Consider the following 19141-nt stretch of genomic DNA (forward strand, 5'->3'; position numbering starts at 1 on the left):
TGCAAAGATTATAAATGCAAATATGACTGTTGTGGTCCTTAAAATAAATAAATAATTTTAAAGTAATAGTGAATTTAATTACTTTTGAAGAGGTACAGTATTATTTCATGGCTTTTCCAGTATTGAAATTGCTTTGTGTTTCTTGTGTTTTATTAATGTGGAATTTTACTATCTGCATTCCCAACTATGATGAACATATTACCTGATTAATGCTTCAGACAACCCTCTGTTTCTTAACAGGTTGTGAGAAGGTATATTTTGGGTTCTGTAGTTGACAGTGAGAAGAATTATGTGGATGCTCTCAAAAGAATCCTGGAGGTACTTTAATAACTTTTGCACTTTATAATTTGGAAATATGAAATATAGTCAGACCCCTAAAGAATCTGTAGTATGACTCACAGATTTTGCTACAGATGCTTCCTGCCAAATGCTTAGAGATTTTGTATGTGTATGTACTGTTACATAAATTGGTTTTTTCTGCTTGTAGAAGAGCCATTTTGGGGTTGTTTGTTTAAATCCTTTTTTCTTTTTTTTTTCCACAGCAGTATGAGAAGCCCCTTTCAGATATGGAACCAAAATTATTAAGTGAAAGAAAACTCAAAATGGTCTTTTATCGGATTAAGGAAATTCTTCAGTGCCATTCGATGTTTCAGATTGCGCTGGCGAGTCGTGTGTCCGAGTGGGACTCTATTGAAATGATTGGTGATGTCTTTGTTGCTTCAGTAAGCAAATGCATCTGAGCAGATAATCTGTTTTTATTTGAGGCTTGTTATTCTATCTCCGTCTCTCTCTGTCTAACTTGACTACTTCAATCCCATCTGGCCTGTGGCAACTGTCAGAGTTCATATGGGCCATCTTGGTAGGGACCCTGACACCAACACATGTCTTCAGATTTGTTGGCAGATGTGAAAGGATTGTGGGCAAAATTTTCAGGCTTTGGTTGAGCTTTCAGACATTTGAATAACCAGTTTCTTTCTCTATGGAGACAGAGTTGACAAAGCCACTAAAATTAAGGTGAGATTGATGCTAGTAGGTAGTCATACATAGTGTATCTGTTGGGAGTAGAAAAAAACACAGTAGGTGATGTCCTGAATTCCTGGATTTGAACTGATCCTGGGGCACTTGTGAAATGCTATCCCACCCTTAGCTGAAGTTCATCCAGTAAAGGACGGAACTAGCCACTGCTTTAATTAGAGAAAATTAGATGAGCTGTGGTTGATACAAAAACACTTTTCCTACCCCAAGCGTGTGGGTGGGAAAGGCTGCCTGCCTTCTGGCTTGAGTACATTGTTCTGTTGCCATCCAGCTGCTAGAAATTCCCATCTTTTCTTGAGAGATAGCTGAGGTCAGTATTTCTGAGTGCTTTGAGCCTATTTCGGTCAAAACGAAATGATAACTACAGATGTGCTGTTTAAAGTAAACCTGTCTTATTTTGACTGAAGCAAGTTAGGTAGCGTTAGTGAGACCACCTGTGCAGAAGAGAAAGATAAAATGATGAAGGAGGGAATGGGCAGTGAGCCTGCCCTTCGCATGGCTGTCTGCAGGCCACACAGTGTGTCTGCTTTCTTGGTAAACCCTTACCAGCTGCAGATGAGCATGAAGGCCCTGGGGCTTAGCCGATGCGAAAGATCTGGAAGATAGGCAGCAGTGAGATCATCAGGGGATCCCAGCAGCCACTTTGAACCTCACTGAATGCCCTTGGATTGCCCTTAGTCCGCAGGCTCTGTCCTAGTTTCATAGCCAAGATGAAACTCCTTCTGTAAATCTACATTTTGTAATTCACAGCTGTTATGTTTTTAGGTTTCCAGCCTGTTTTCTACAGAAAGATTATTGTTTTGGGCATCACTAGTGTTTGTGTAGATCCAGAACTAGGCCAAGCAAAGCCCTTGGCTCTGAGCAAAGTGACTCCTTGAGGGTCAGAGGTCTACATAGTTGTGCTTTCAGGGATCTTCTTATTTATAGTTAAGGTTTACCCCTTTATCTTTTCAGTTTTCTAAATCGATGGTGTTGGATGCATACAGTGAATATGTAAACAACTTCAGTACAGCAGTAGGGATTCTCAAGAAAACGTGTGCCACCAAACCTGCCTTTTTAGACTTCTTAAAGGTGAGTTCGTTCAGTCTAAAAACCAGCTGGGCATGTGGTATAAATAGGACAGTATAAATTATAAGTTAAGAGGAAATTTGACTGCTGATACTGAACACCATGTGACTGTTTTTATGGACTTTGGGTTTATGTTTTATGGCCTTGGCACAAAAGTTCCCCAGAGAATTCACTTCCACTACTGTACTTTCAGAATAATAACGTGATGTTAGATCTAGAACGTATTTTGAAGTGCAGAGTGGTTTTATTGTTACTCAAATCAGGTAATTCATGTTTGCACGACCGTGCTTGGCAAAACATTTGGATTCTTTCACGTCAGATGAGCTTCAAATAATAGTTTAGCATCTGAGGCCTCTTCTTATCTGGGATTTGTTTTACCGCTAACTTCTTTACTCTATGCAGAGACGTGTGACTAGATTTCCTTTCCACAACAATTTCCTAGTGTTTTGAAAAGCGTATTTTGAATTTGGAGTTGAAATTGAAAACTTTTGTGTGGAATACATACTGCCCTGATGAATGTGGTGCTTCCAATGATGTGCATGGAGAACCTGGTACCTGCAGTAGCAGTGCTGCAAATCCCTCGAGGTGATACCTTACAGAGAGGGCACAAGATGCATCACTTTTAGGCTGTGTGTGACACTGCTGAGAGCCTGGAAGCTCTGTTTCTCCCATTCTTCGAGAGTCCCGGATTGAGTTGTGCTTCTCAGAGCTGTCAGTCTATCATATCTGTGGTAGTGGTCACCAAGCACTGCAATTAGGTGCCCTATAGGTAAACTAATGAACTTCTTAGGTTGCCTGGGGGGAGATGGCAGGGGAGCTGATTCCTAATCTATCTTCAGATCTTAAAATTAACTAACAGCTTCTCAATGTGGCCAGCACTACACAGGATTATATTCTGGAAGCCTTAAGCATCACAAAGATCAGACTCTAGTGAGCGTAAAGCCACTTCATTCCTCTCTCGTTGTTAAAAGCCCATTGCTCCAACAGAGACATAGCTCACCCCTCTCATCACTGCTTGTCAATGCTGGCAATATTGCTCAGACTTGGGGTCTCACAACTGAGCTCTGAGGGCAGAAGTCTTTTCTAGGCCTTAAAAGTTTTTGTTTGCCCATCGGCAATGGAGACCAGAATCTTCACAACCACTGTTTGGGCAAAAAAAGTGTTTGTGGAGATGAGTATAGAAACAGACTGTTGTGAAGCTGATAGTTGTAGCAATGAATAGCAATTTAAGCACAACAGTTTGACATTGTTTGTTTGCTTTGGTTTTAATATTATTTAGGTTTGCTTTAGTTTTAATATTGAGTATTTCCTCTACTCTCCTTTTTTGGGTCAGCTGTGATTCTGGCCAAAATATTTCCAAATGTTGGAAAGTCTTAAACAAAGAGGGCTTTTTTGCACATGCCAGTGAAATTTGTCTGGTTTTATCTACCAGTCTCAGTAGCCAAAATAATGGATTCCTATGTTTTTCTTTCCAAACATAATTTAATATTCTTTTCCATAGTTTCTTTTAATAAAGAAAATTAAAATCTCTTTTTTGTTTACATAGCACTGAGATTATGATGTTTTCCTTGGATTTCCTCTTGAAACATAGGTAGAAATTTATAGTCTCAGCTCTAAGAAACAGGGCAGCAACAGTAAATTATGTGCTATAAATCAACAGATCATTTACATTTTTCAAATTTAAGACGCTGAGCAAGTACATTCGCTTTGTGCTTGAAGTTAAGCAGCTTGAAGTTAAGCAGACATTTGAGTGCTTATGTAAAAGCACGGATGTGCTGTATCAATAGAAGCATAGGTGCCGCGTTGCTGGTGTGACTTTGTCCCAGCTGTATTTATTTAAGGAGGACATTTCAGTTCAGTGCCACGCCATTATTTTAATAATGATTTATTTAAAAGAGATAATATTTTAAAATGAAATTTTATAGTAAATGGGATCGTTACTGTTACAATTAATGTAAATGACGTAGAAGGATTTTCAGGAAATGTTTTCCTTTCATTCTGTAACTGCTGGAAATGCAGTCATGGTAGTAAACAGTGTGGCTTTCTTGCATTGCAGCAGTGCCAGGAGTCAAGTCCCGATCGAATTACACTGTATGGTTTAATGATGAAACCTATCCAGCGCTTTCCACAGTTCATTCTGCTATTGCAGGTAAATAACCATAGAGTCATAGAATGATTTGGGTTGGAAGGGACCTTAAAGATCATTGGATCCCAACCCCCCTGCCATGGGCAGGGACACCTCCCACTGGCTCAGGCTGCCCAAGGCCCATCCAACCTGGCCTTGAACACCTCCAGGGGTGTGGAGGACCACCCTCATCATGAAGAATTTCTTCAAAGGGGGATGCTCTTGATATATTTTTATGTGGTTTGCTTTTGGGATTGCACGGTAGGTGCCTTCTCCTGGAGGAGGACACTGCAGGGGAAGTGGCCACTGACTGGATCATAGGGAAATAGCAAAGAAAAAATTCCAGTTCATCGTAACGTGCTGATCTCATAGTCTGATTGCAGGGACGGGCAGTAAAGAGACAGCAATTAAATCTTAGTAAACTAGATTTACTCTGGATTACATGCTAGGTTAGTTTTAGCCAGTAAGCCTCTTTGCAGTAAAGGTGTAGTTCAAATTTGCTTCTTGTTCGTATCAGTTTGTTAGATAACACTTCAAAACACCACTACCTTTACTTTGCATTTCAGAAAAATGCAAAAGGCTGTAGTTCATGCCATGGATAGTGCAGAAATAGAAGTGGAACAAGAGCACGCTTTCTCCTTGACTGCTTGGCTCACAGGACCTGCTGGAGTGTGTCACAACTTCCTTCTAACCTGCAGTGTCTCGTTTTCCTTCCCATGGCAATTAGTAATTTGACAGGGAGTCTTCGTGTCTCATCTAAACAGGCAGTTGAGCTGCAGGAGGAACACACTTCTCCAGCGTAGACTTGTGTCATAGTTTAGCTCCACCCAGCTAAATCTTGGCAGCTAAAACCGTGCAGTTAAGCTCCCAAAATCCTTTCCCCCCACACCGTGCAGGTAAAGGGGAGAGTGAAATGAGTGGAAAAAGACCTGTGGGTTGGAAAGTAAACTACAGCTTTAATGAAATAATAATAATAATAATAATATTGATGCAAAATAATTAGAAAGTAATAACATATATACAAATACACGGGATCATGCCCCCACCCCTCGATGACTGTCCTTCACCACAAATGCTACAGAGCAGACATAAGGGAATGGGTCCATGGCCAGGAAAGAGCTGAGCTCAGGAACTGGATTCAGGAACATGTGGATCTGGGAACAGGAGGAAACGAATAGATGAGGACCTCACTGGACATTGGCCATCACAGAAGAGAGCAAGACCCTCGTGATCTCTTAAATTTATACCGAGTATGACATATATGGGACGGAATACTCTGGTCATTTTAGGGTCACTTGTCCCGTTCACCCCTCTTCTTAGGTGCAGCTCCATTTCTGCCAGCTCAAGGATGGCCTCGGTTAAGTATAAGCACTGGCCTTTCTGCATATCAGTGCCCTCTGTTATCACTTTAGACAAGAACACTGTCTTCAAAACATGCAGTTAGTTTTCGGAAAATGAAGTTACTTAGAACAGCTGAGTTGGTCACAAAACCAACTCTAATTTAACAACAACAACCTCCTTTAGACCAGCTTAGCTGTTCCTAACTCCTTCTGGACCATGGCAGGCCTATCCTAGCACGCACTATTAGCTCTGGTTTGCAGGTGCCACAGAGGGTGGGCTTTGGTGTGCAGGTCACATCTTTTTTATTTACATTTACATTTGCAGTTTTTTGCATTTATTGTCAAGTTCCTTCTCCGTACTTCCTCCCTGTAAATAAGTTGTAAGTGGCCCCATTCACTATCTTTTTTTAGAAGACTGTGAAAATATTCAGGAAAGTCAAATGTGCTGTCTGAATATTCATTAAGTGTTCGTTGGTCTTATTCTTTAGTAGTACTTGGGTAAAGATCGTAGTGGTAGCTTTACATCCTGTAATCTTTTGAACTTGGCTTTAGAATTAAATCTGATTTTTATTTTGTTTTCCCATCAGGATATGTTGAAGAACACGAATAAAGGACATCCCGACAGGTTACCTCTACAAATGGCTCTCACAGAACTTGAAACACTGGCAGAGAAGTTAAATGAAAGGAAAAGGGATGCAGATCAGCGCTGTGAAATAAAACAAATAGCAAAAGCAATGAACGAACGTTATCTGAACAAGGTTAGGAAGTAGGAATGTGTGATGATGGAAGAGTTTGTTTCTGGGCCTTGAACAGTGTCTAAAATGGACACCAAAGAGACCTATGTTTATTTTCTTTAGAGCTCAACAACAAGGGCTCATTATAGTGGCAAGTGTGAGATGTGAGCTCCCTGCAGGACTGAATAGACTCGCTGGTTAAACCACTGTGTGCTGGAGTGAGGGATGTGCTGAAATAGCAGCAGTGTTGGTGTTCTGGGGCAGCGTAGGGGGTAATGCTGTATGGTAAAGTCTCTCACACACCTGGGAAAGTTAAACTTGGAATTGATTCTAGAATTGAGGAATTACTTCTATATTATACCGCAGTGCTTCCAACTATGGACCAGTTTGAGATGTGCTACTGAATCTGTCCTACACATTCCTTGTTTAAAAGAACACCCAATGTATTCCATTCACACATTTAGATTGTACAGTAGAAATGTCTTTGAAGAACTGTAGAAGACATTCAGAAGGAAGGAAGGAAGATTGTTCTTCATTTGAATTTGTCAGTAGCTATCTGTACTATGGATATATGTATGCTTATTTACATCATAAGTGGTTACTCCTTTCCCACGGGATGGGGCATAAATGCTTCAGTGATGGCTTTCATGAAGTTACAGGCTGGACTCATTCTGTGATGGGGCAATGGGGACTTGCTGAAGGAGTGGACTTTTTTTATGATATGTAAAAATGTAGTTTTTAGGAAGAAATTAAGTCAGCCAGAACACACTTCTTTTAAGCTCTTTATCAGAAATGGGATATCGAATTTATTGTCATACTAGAACAGTATTTCCATTCTACATGCTGTAGAAGATGGGGTAAGACATTTATTCTTCTCTAGTACTCCTACTCCTGCTTCTTTAAGCAGCTACTAAACTTCTACAAATGGTTGAAGGGGTTCAAGACATAGAATGTGCTTTTTAAGAGGTGGCCCGAATTTCTTTTTGTCAGTTGATATGAACTCTAAACCATGTTCTGCACCAGGAGGATGAATTGATATATATGTGGATAATCACTCCAAACCACAGAGGGCACTGTGTGACTTGTGGGTTAATATTTGCTTACATAGGTTACGAACAGTGCCAGGCAGGGAAGAAGGAGGTGGGTAGATAGGAAACAAGTGAGTTAAGGACCATTTGGTTCTGTTGGCCACTACAGAGATGTGATTGACCTGTAAGGGACTGGTTCACGCTTGCACATGGCGCTGATCCTCAGCCTTGAAGGCAAACAGCTGGAGCAATTTACATCTCATGCATCTTCTGTACATATCCTCTTCTCCACAGTCGGTGGCAACCTGCCCTCTGCACACCTTAACCAGCCCTGTGAGCCCAGGTGGACAGAGCAGGCAGGAGCATTCTTCCTCTTCCCGCCCTAAGTACCTCCTTTGGGACAGCTGGAACCATCCATAGCACTTAAACAGGCCATGAAAGAAGAGTTGAGGGAAAGAAACCACAGAAATCGTGGCAGCTATGATTTTTTTTTGGTTATTGGTGTGGAAGATTTTCAGAGCAATTACACATTCCGTATTAAAGCTGAACCCCTCCCTGCAGGCCATATTGCTGTTGGCAGAAGTTACTATTGTTCTAAATGAAAGCAAATCAGTAAGGAGACTTAATTCACTTGGCACATCCACCTGTGAACGCTTGTATTAGGATGACAAGTGATAATCCGTTGTATTTTATGCTTTGCAGCGGATGTTCGATGTAGAATATACGGTGTTTTTTGTTTTTGAAATCTAGCTCCTCAGCAGTGGAAACAGATACCTCGTACGAACCGATGATATGGTTGAAACTGTTTACAATGACAAAGGAGAAATTATCAAAACCAAAGAGCGACGACTTTTTATGTTAAATGATGTGCTGATGTGTGCAACGGTAAATATTCGGTAAGACATCATTCATATTTTTTAAATGATTGTTCAAGCTTCAGCTGGAAAAAACGGCACTGACACTCTTCATTTATTGTTGTTTTTCCTTTGAGTACTGATTTATAGCAGTGATCATAATGAACAGATAACTCGCTTTCTTACAGTTGTGTAAATTGCCTGCTGGCATTTGCAAGTTCATAAACTCATAGAATCATTGGGTTGGAAAAGACCTTTGAGATCATCGAGTCCAACCGTACCTGTCCACTACTGAACCATATCCCTGAGCAATTCATCTACCAGTCTTTTAAACCCCTCCAGGGATGAGGACTCCACCACCTCTATGGGCAGCCTCTGCCAGTGCCTGAGAACCCTTTCAGTGAAGAAATTTTTCTTGATATCTAATCTAAATCAGTTCTGGCGCAACTTGAGACCGTTCCCTCTTGTCCTATTTCCTGTCACTTGGGAGAGGAGACCAACACTCACCTCTCTACAACCTCCTTTCAGGCAGTTGTAGACAGTAATAAGGTCTCCCCTCAGCCTCCTCTTCTACAGGGTAAACAACCCCAGTTCCCTCAGCTGCTCCTCGTAAGACTTGTTCTCCAGCCCCTTCACCATATTTGTTGCTCTTCTCTGGACACACTCCCACACCTCAATGTCCTTCTTGTAGTGAGGGGCCCAAAACTGAACACAGGATTCGAGGTGCAGCCTTACCAGTGTTCAGCACAGGGACACAATCACCTCCCTGGACCTGCTGGCCACGCTGTTTCTGATGCAGACCAAGATGCCATTGGCCTTCTTGGCCCACTGTTGGCTCATGTTCAGCTGCTGCCAACCAACACCCCCAGGTCCTTCTCTGCCAGGCACTTTCCAGCCACTCTTCCCCAAGCCTGTAGTGCTGCATGGGTGTGTTGTGTCCCAAGTGCGGGACTCAGTATTTAGCCTTGTTGAACCTCATCCCATTGGCTTCAGCTTCTAGAGTGACTTTTTAAGAAAATTAAGTCTGTTGGAGATTACGGATAGAAATGTTCCGTAGTGTCTACTTATTGCTGTGTATTGGTGTTCAGTGGAGTGCACGCATGCCAAGGTAGGCTTCATTTTCTTACGATTACTTGGGAGAACATTGCTTTTAACCGTTTTATCTTTTCCATGGCTTCATTGTTTTGGATTTATTTTTTTTTTTTTAATTATCCCTGAAGTGGTGACATGCTGCCTGTTTTCATTTTCCTTATGGAGAGTTTGTGATTGCATTAAGTTTCTGGGCTCCTTATTAAGTCAACAATTCTGATTACCACCAGCAGCACTTTTTTCCTCATGGGCATTAACTGCTTCTGAGCAACCTCCTTTGGGATGGCAATTGAGAATGCATGTGTCATGAGAATTTGCTGACTCTGAAGAAATTTAATTATGATTTTCTCTAGCACTTAAGGTTTTCTCTCCAACTCACTTATTTATGTAACAGTGGGTTTTTAGAATAGTTGAATGCACTTTTCACTTTATTCACTAGCAAATAAAAAGGGTTGTGACTCCCTTGGAGTGTTCAGTTATGGGTGATTCCACCTGCAAGCTGTGTGTATAGATTTAGGATTCCTTCTTAGATTTTCAATGCAGAAGGAACTACCTTTGTCATGCAAAATATAGTTATGGACTGAAGGAAATCAACTGCGAAATTTCACCTATGACACCAGTATCCAGTCCAGAATTTTTGGTTTAAAATAAGTGCATGCAATAGAATGTACCTGTTGGGCTTGTGTAGAAAGAGCTTTATTTCCTTCATTCTAACTGTATAGAAGCTGGGCATCTTACCTAAGCTGGGTTTCAGTTATAGCAGTGGTTTTCAAGATTAGTGTCTACATCTTTACCCTGGAGCTGTAGACTTCTTCAGAACCGTGACCCCTAGCTGTGTGGTGTGTATCAGCTCACTTAACCACCTTTTGTCCAGCCTTTACAGAAAATATCAGGTGCTGCAGGGATGCGAGGACTATTGCTTCCAGATCAATTTTGTACAGCTGTTAAAAGACATGCATTTCTACAAAGTGCAGGACCCTCAGAAGTTCCTTCTTCACCTGAAGTGTAGATGACTATCTCTAACTAGAGACCTAACTTTTAAGTAGCAGGAGTTGGATGGTATGGATGCTATCCCGAGTGGCTGAACAGCTGTGTCCTGCCTTGTCTTGTTCTCTTTCTTCTGAACTAGATCAAGAATTTATAAATATTTGCTTAAGCTGTGGCACTTGTGCTGTTTTGTTCATACTTGCCTCTTCATTGAAACAAAAGTAGCTGAGTAGCTGAATATCAGCGTTAAGGTACTGTTCACAATAAATATATGTTGCTGATTTCTCCCAGGCATTTTTGGGGGAGGTTGCCTCCTCCCTGAAGGTGTTCAAGGCCAGGTTGGATGGAGCCTTGAGCAGCCTGATCCAGTGGCAGGCGTCCTTGCCCATGGCAAGGGGGTTGGAATCCGATGATCTTTAATGTCCCTTCCAACCCAATCCATTCTGTGATTCTGCTATTTAACTTCTCTCTTTCAGTCATACTTTCTGTTAGTAAAACTTTTTTGTTCACTTTAACGTCTCTTCTATTCTTTATAATAAATGTTTGGTTTGCGTGCTTGAACACGAATAAGAAACCAAAAAGAAGTATTAATGCCATTTCTTTTCCAAGTGAGCTTCCTTAGCATGTAATTTCCTCTGAAATGCCTCTTGGGATACATACTTTCTTTCGCACCAGCAGCTCACATGGGATTACTCTCAGAAGCCACAGCAGTTGTAAAGGTCTGCTGTAAAGAACTCCTGCGCTGTGGAGCTCAACAGAAATGTTAGCTTGTCAGCCCTTGAAGTTATGTTCCTGCTGCCAGTCATTCAAAGGTCCCATCAGCTGTTGGAACGGGTCCAGAGGAGGCTACAAAGATGATCGGAGGGCTGGAGCGCCTCCTCTACGAGGACAGGCTGAGGGAGTTGGGGTTGTTCACTCTGGAGAAGAGACGGCTCTGAGGAGATCTTATAGCGACCTTCCGGTAGCTGAAGGGGCTACAGGAAAGCAAGAGAGGGGCTGTTCATAAAGGCTTGTGGGGATAGGACCAGGGGCAATGAGTATAAACTGGAGAGGGGCAGATTTAGACTGGACATGAGGAGGAATTTCTTCACCATGAGGGTGGTGAGGCCCTGGCCCAGGTTGCCCAGGGAAGCTGTGGCTGCCCCATCCCTGGAGGTGTTCAAGGCCAGGTTGGATGGGCCTTGGGCAGCCTGAGCCAGTGGGAGGTGTCCCTGCGCGTGGCAGGGGAGTGGAACGGGATGATCTTTAAGGTCCCTTCAAACCCAAACTATTCTATGATTCTATGCTCATCCATGTTTCCCTAAACACAGCAGATACTTCTTTTTTTGCACCATTTCAAGTACTGTCCTGAAAGACAGCACAATCCAAAAGAATTAGGAGAAGATGGAGCCCTGGTATCAGCCTAAGCGCTTGTATAAGGTTGCACGTTGAGTTTAAAAGATGGTCATTTATATTTGTTATAGAAATTTAGAGACTGTGGTTGGCAGTCCTATGTTGTTTGTAAACAGGATTATCTGTACCTTCATAGCTGCCCTTTGCACTCACTTGAAAGGTCAGTCATGAAGTCAGCCTGATGCATGTGTTTGGTTAAAGTCCTGCGTGGTACTCAGAATGATAAACAGCAGATTTTGGAAGCTAAAATAATAAGTAGGATGCGTAGTAGTTGCTTGTCACAGCAATAATTTGTGCATCTTCCAGGTCTTCCTATGAAAGCGGTGGCACCATAACAACTGGCCAGAGGTATTTATTGAAGTGGAGCGTACCGCTGGGACAAGTGGAAGTCATAGAGTATGGTAGCAGTGAGAGCCAAGGAGAGAACTGCAGGTTTCCACCTCAACACTCTGCCGAAAATGTCATTATTAACACTAAGCCAAGTAAGTGACAAGATTTATTGACTTTTACAGCCTTCTTGTTGTTAAAACCCATATCCAAATTTCAACTTCTGCAACATGAACAGTGCTATAACCACTTTCTTTGGAAACTGAGGATCTGCAAAGTGAAAGCCAGTCTCCTGCCTTGCAACAAGAATTTCTTGTATTTGTCCTGGTTTACTTTATGTGTGAACGCAGAAAGAGTTTTAAAACATACGTGTGTGGGCATGCAAAAAAGTGGGTTTGTGTGGTGTGCCGGCTGTCCTGTGGTAGCTGATTGTTGTGCATATGTTCTTTATCCCGTAGTTAAAGCAAAGAAACTTTGGTAAAAATGACCATTGCTGTGGAATAGGAGTCTGGGCAGGAGTAGTTACTGCAGGGTAGAAGTTACTTCTCTCAAGCCCATATTTTCCCACCTTCTAACATAGAAACACTGTGCTTCAGAAACAACTTCAATTTTAATTAATGTTTTTGAAACAGTATGCCAAAAGGTAATTTCCTTTCAGCCTCTCTCTGAAAACAACCTGAAACTCTGAAGTTTTTAAGTTCTTTCTGTACTTACTAATCCCTCCTACAGGCCTGCTAACAACCCTTGAGAGAGGCATGAATTTCAAGAGTTTACTCGGTAGCTGGCCTTTCATATATAATGAGTTATTTTTATATCCTATATTTTGCCTAAATATTGTATTTTTAAGTGCATTTGATATATCTAGATTGTGATCCCTATTAATGGCCTATAATTTCCATGGGTTTCAGTGCTAGCTTTGGGAATTATTTCACACTACATTTATTTCACATTGCCCCCTTGGCCTCATGAATTTTCCCACAGCTGTGCTGTAAAGAGGCATAAATATTCCACTTCAGAATGGTGTAAGGTGCAGTTGCAGCATTTAATATCCCTGTATTCTCCAGGATGGTTATTGTTAGGTCTTCTTGCTCCTTCCTTTGTAAATAGCCACAGAAAAATGTTATAGGTACTTATGTCTCAATTTAAAGGCTGACTCATTCTTGTAATTCCTTTTAGGCATTAATGGGCTACTTAGACAATGAGATTAAAACTCTTATGTTATCATTTACCAGCTGCTGTATGCATGACCGCAAGAGAAGTGTATATAAGGGAGAGTATTACTTTTGACTGGCGTTCCCTTTTGTCGGTGACTGTGGGAGTGTTGAATATTCCTGCTGTGAATTTGTGCAGCAGCTTCACAGCCGATCAGACCAAATCTTTGCCTGTCAGCAAGATCAGATGGGGAAGTGAAGCACAAGGGGAAAAAGGCAAACATTCACCCAAATAGTCCTGTAGAACCTACTTTAACCTCTTGGCTTTAAGGTTTCTCGGTTTCATGATGTTTGGTGGAAATATCCCCAAAAATTAAATTACTTTGTAAATCATTTGTAGCCTCAACCTTCAGGTTAAATGGTACTCAACAGGTGAAAGGTGAACTGAATGAATTGTGCTCTTGCTAAGCTCTGATCGTTGTATTAATTCAGTCTTCTCCTAATAAAAGGGATCAAATATAAAAATTGAAAAAAATATGAAGGATAGTGGTAACACAAATGAATAAATCTTCCCTCAGCTTTAATCAAATGTTTCTGCCAAATGAGCCAACTAAATTAAATATAATCAGTCATGAAAGAGGAGGAGCACAGCCTTGCTATTAGCGTGTACTGCTGTGTCTGTGTTAGCTGTTATTCTGCATGCAGGCTTGGCTGAATTGGCCTGTACAGACAAGTTTGAATATATATCTAATTGTGTTATTCTGTAGAGTGGCCCCTCATTGCAGTCATCGCTGCTACTGCAGATTACAGAAGCTCAGAAAATACAGCAGAAGGAGAGGACCGGTCAGGCTTTGTGTAATGGTTTACTGTTTCTTGCTTATTTGCGTCCACCGAGATGCTGAAGTTTATTGTTAGTGAAGACACAATCTTTATCATGGCAGTATCGCATTGGTGAGATGATCGAGTAGCCCTGCGGAGAAGGACTTGTGGGTACTGATTGAGAAGAAGCTCGACATGAGCCAACGATACATGCTCGCAGCGCAGAAGGCCAACTGTGTCCTGAGCTGCATCAAAAGAAGTGTCGGCAGCAGGTCGAGGGAGGGGATTCTGCCCCTCTGCTCTCATGAGACCCCACCTGGACTATTGTGTCCAGTTCTGGAATGCCCAAAATAGGAAGGATGTGGAACTGTTGGAATGGCTCCAGAGAAGGCCGTGAAGATGATCAGAGGGCTGGAGCACCTCCGCTCTGAGGACAGGCTGAGAGAGTTGGGGTTGTTCAGCCTGGAGAAGGCTCTGGGGAGACCTTATAGCGACCTTCCAGTACCTGAAGAGGCTACAAGAAAGCTGAGGAGGGGCTGTTTACAAGGGCATGGAGTGATAGGACGAGGGGGAATGACTTTAAATTGGAGAGGGAGAAGATTTAGATTAGACATTAGGAAGAAATTCTTTGCCTTGAGAGTGGTGAGGCCCTGGCCCAGGTTGCCCAGAGAAGCTGTGGCTGCCCCATCCCTGGAGGTGTTCCAGGCCAGGTTGGATGGGCCTTGGGCAGCCTGAGCCAGTGGGAGGTGTCCCTGCCCATGGCAGGGGGGTTGGAACTGGATGATAAAAGCTTTAAGGTCCCTTCCAACCCAAACGATTCTATGATTTACCACAAATCGCAAAGCACTACCAGCAAAGTATTGTCACTCTTTGCCTGAAATTGCATGACTTCACAGTCATCATAATGTTATGTTTTGTTTTGCTCTGTTTTCGAAGTACACAGTTGTGGTGAGATCCCAGTGGCCTCATAGTGTATGGTTTTGATAATGTCTAATGGCTGAGAACAATTTGGGATCCTACAGGCAAAATCCTGCTTCTGTGATGTAGAACCACATTTCAAACCTTATTTTCTGCTCTCATTTCCAGTTTGTGGAAACTGGAGAGATCCAGAATAATGATGATTCTGTGTTTTAGCATTAAGTAGTAGGAGTGCCACCTCTTCCATTTCTGAAGGACGAGGAGAAGTTGGTTTGTGTCTCCAGCACATCAGGTTAAGTATGTGACCTTTGTAAGGCTGATATTCTCTCTCACATTACTGCTGTGATTAGCAAAGATTCTTGATGGATTCTGGTTGTGTCCTTGTGAAGATTACTGGTTATTAGTTAAATTTCTCTTATCGAGGCAATTTTTACTCCACAAAAATCCTTTTTTATGAGGAGGCAACTGTCATAAACGTATCTCGCTATTTATTATCAGCTAAATGCAGTTGGTGCTTTCAGCTTTCTACTGCGCTGCAGGGGAGGGTAGTATAGTTTATAGATGAAAACTTTTGGTGCTGTGGAGAAATTAATAGCTGAATTTGAATTCATCTCATACAGGCTGTGATATGCAACTGCTGAAAGGTTTTAGGAGTATACATAAATCAAGGACGTGCTTCAGTGCTGGTTGAAGGTGGAAAGCAGGGGCTGTGGGAAATTGATTTTTATATGGCAAAGTCACCAATTTGCAGTTTTCTACTTGTGTTTTCGTCAGTGTATCACTCGGTAGAAGAACAGCTCTTCTCAAAAACCAGAAAGAGCACTGCTGTGATAGCCAGTGCCATTAAAGCTGGGGTATTCTTTGCTGGTTTATCTAGTGAGAAATACAGAATTGTGGAAGGAAAAAAATCAACAATCAGCTTTATCATCATTTTCAGACTGGACAATCGCAATACAACATCCAGAGTATGCAAAACTAAATATTAAGTGGTGTATCGACTCTAGTGATAAGATTTTAAAAAGAGTGATGTGGCATGAATTGCTAAGTGAACTAACTTTAATCTCTATGAAATATGTAAGGAGTAATAACGTAAATCTTTATATTGAAAACAGTACTGTACGCTGAAGGAGATGTAATATGTTCGTAAATGTAAACTGTCATGGATATAATTAACAAAAGACCAGAGATTTTAAATAAATCTAGCTCCAAACAGTCATTTCAGCTGAGCGAGCCGGGTGATATTAAATATCATGCTTGTTAACGGGAAATATGTTTGTAGCTGGTGGAGTAGGCATAGAATAAATTAGGTGTTACATGTTTGTCTCACCCACTTAAGATGTGATTTTTCTCTCTGCCTTTCTTATTCTTTATCATGGTTTTAGGGCTTGATGTTCACCTCCTGCAAACCTTTTTCTGTATTGCCAGGAGTCTCATACACGTCTTGACACGGAGTAGTAAAATGATTAGAAAGCTAACTATAAACGAGTTTGAAAGAGGGAGATAAGCTCCTCACAGTACACTTTCCACATGAGTTGTTATCAATAGTCTGGTAGGAACTCCAGTGTAAAACCTTGGCAGCTTGGCCAGCTTACACTCACCTGAATACCTGTGTTGAGATCCCTGAAGTACTTTCATCGTTTAAATGCCTTCACACCTGTATTTTCACTGTATATTTGTGTCAGTGTTTATCATCTCACATCCAGTTCCTCTTTCACCCTTCATGCCCAATGATTCAAGGTTTCTGAGAGCGTGGCCAGCAGGACCAGGAAAGTGATTGTGCCCCTGTGCTCAGCACTGGTGAGGCCACACCTTGAATCCTGTGTTCAATTTTGAGCCCCTCACTGCAAGAAAGACATTGGGGTCCTGGAGCGTGTCCAGAGAAGAGCAACGAGGTTGGTAAAGGGTGAACAAGTCTTATGAGGAGCAGTTGAGGGAACTGGGGTTGTTTAGCCTGGAGAAGAGGAGGCTGAGGGGAGACCTTATCACTGTCTACAACTGCCTGAAAGGAGGTTGTAGTGAGGTGTAGTGGGTGTTGGTCTTCCAAGTGATAGGTTATATGACAAGAGGGAATGGCCTCTTGTTGTGCCAGGGGAGGTTCAGATTAGGCATTACAAAAAACTTCCTCACTGAATGGGTTCTCAAGCACTGGAATGTGCTGCCTGGGGAGGTGATTGAGTTCCCATCCCTGGTGGTATTTAAAAGAAGGGTAGATGAAGTGCTTAGAGATGTGATTTTGTAGTAGACAGGTATGGTTGGACTTGATGATTTCAAAGGTCTTTTTCAACCTGAGTGATTCTGTGATTCAATGCTGAGGTGCCCTCTGCATTGTGTGGATCTTCCAGGTCCATGGTGCCCTCAGTCTTCCTTTTTGGGACCTGTGAGAGGAAAGAGCCATGGCACCTCTTTTCTTTCACTCTAAAGTCTCTTTTTCTTCAAGGATTTTGCTTGCTCTTGGGAACAGAGACAAACTGAAGTTTCTTTGATTTGTACCTGCAGTCAGTACGTGGTCCAGGAAGACACCTGACCATTGTCCTGGTTAGTCTGATGTTGAGGAGCCACTCTGTGGTGTCCAAATGTATCAGCTTATTGGGGCTCCAATGTTCCTCCTGTTCCCTACTGCTTTCTCTTCCCTCCTCATCTCTGGCACAGCACAACTGCTTCTGTCAACATGAAAAATACTTATGGCATTTTTATCTCTAAAATTCCCTGTGCGGTCAGGATTACCCAGAGTTTAGTATAATCCTGAAGCCATGCCTTCAATGTAGAAGGTACTTCTCACCCGCTCAAGAGGGTTTTAGTTTCCTTGGTGTTCTTGGATAATTTTACTCATAAATGGTACAGCACTTTAATCCCTAAGGAATTTAATCCCTTGCTTAGTATTTGCAGTTGCAAGCTGTTGATTTTATCCTTGCATTTCTCACGTCATGTGGATAAGCAGGTTTGTGGTTGGACTGTAGTGTTTGTGCAAACTGTTTCTTCAGTGTTAAGATCTGATACAATAAGCATTATCCTCATCAATGATATTGACAGCGAGATTGAGTGCACCCTCAGCAAGTCTGCAGATGACACCAAGCTGAGTGGTGCATTTGCCACACTGGAAGGACGGGATGTCATCCAGAGGGACCTGGACAGGCTGGAGAAGTGAGGCTGTGAGAACCTCATGAGGTTCAACAAGGCCAAGTGCAAGGTCCTGCACCTGGTTGGGGCAATCCCTGTTTTCATTACAGGATGGGGGATGACGTGCTTGAGAGCAGCCCTGAGGAGAAGGACTTGGAGGTGCTGGTTGATGAGAAGCTTAACACGAGCCGGCAATGTGCACTCGCAGCCCAGAAGGCCGTCCATGTCCTGGGCTGCATCCAAAGTAGCGTGGCCAGCAGGGCAAGGGAGGGGATTCTGCCCCTCTGTTCCTCTCTTGGGAGACCTCATCTGGAATACTGTGTCCAGTTCTAGAATTCTCAACGTAAGAAGGTGATGGAGCTGTTGGAACAGGTCCAAAGGAGGGTTACAAAGATGATCGGAGGGCTGGAGCACCTTCCATACGAGGACAAGAAGGCTGGGGAGGGGCTATTCATAAAGCCTTGTGGTGATAGGACGAGGGGGAACAGGTCTGAACTGGAGAGGTGCAAATTTAGGCTTGATATAAGGAAGAATTTCTTCACCATGAGAGTGGTGAGGTCCTGGCCCAGGTTGCCCAGGGAAGCTGTGGCTGCCTCATCCCTGGAGGTGTTCCAGGCCAGGTTGGATGGCCCTTGGGCAGCCTGAGCCAGTGGGAGGTGTCCCTGCCCATGGCAGGGGGGTTGGAACTGGATAATCTTTAAGGTCCCTTCCAACCCAAACTATTCTATGATTCGAGCAAGACGGGTCTCGGCATTCATTCAATCACCATTTGAGTGTGAATTATTAACAGCTGACAGGGAGCTGCATGTTAAAAATAATTCACGAGAGTCAAGACTTGGGAAGTTTGTTTCCCAGCTCTGCTCCGTTGCTACTGGGTTGCATGTGGGACTTTGTTCTTTGTGAGTAGGACTTGAAGAACTCCCCTGTCTTGCATGGCAGTGAGAATAAACACATTAAAGCGTTTCATAAGCTCAGATTATCTTATTCAATAATTTAGCTAATAAAGATTACCTTTAGGTGCTTACATGATTGAAGTATGATTAGAGTGAATAATGTCGTTTCATGTTTCTGATAATGCTCTTCATACCGGTTGATGATGATGATATGTCCTGACTGTATAGGTAATCAAGCTTAATTACCCTGTTTCTGAATAATAC

General features: G+C 42.4%; 1 protein-coding gene across 4 annotated transcripts in view; it reads left to right on the plus strand.

Annotated features, from left to right (window-relative positions):
- Positions 1-19141, plus strand: part of ARHGEF10 (Rho guanine nucleotide exchange factor 10) — a 108349-nt gene that overhangs the window by 38504 nt on the left and 50704 nt on the right. For 3 of the 4 annotated variants that reach the window (XM_009558891.2, XM_054062428.1, XM_054062427.1), the window contains 7 exons: positions 241-318; positions 543-722; positions 1990-2106; positions 4160-4252; positions 6156-6326; positions 8081-8226; positions 11959-12134. In XM_009558891.2, the coding sequence (XP_009557186.2) occupies positions 241-318; positions 543-722; positions 1990-2106; positions 4160-4252; positions 6156-6326; positions 8081-8226; positions 11959-12134 (961 nt within the window). The remainder of the gene's footprint in view (positions 1-240; positions 319-542; positions 723-1989; positions 2107-4159; positions 4253-6155; positions 6327-8080; positions 8227-11958; positions 12135-19141) is intronic. The other variant, XM_054062426.1, reaches the window with a different exon arrangement.

The sequence above is a fragment of the Cuculus canorus genome, chromosome 3 (genome assembly GCF_017976375.1).
Source record: "Cuculus canorus isolate bCucCan1 chromosome 3, bCucCan1.pri, whole genome shotgun sequence".
NCBI lineage: Eukaryota > Metazoa > Chordata > Aves > Cuculiformes > Cuculidae > Cuculus > Cuculus canorus.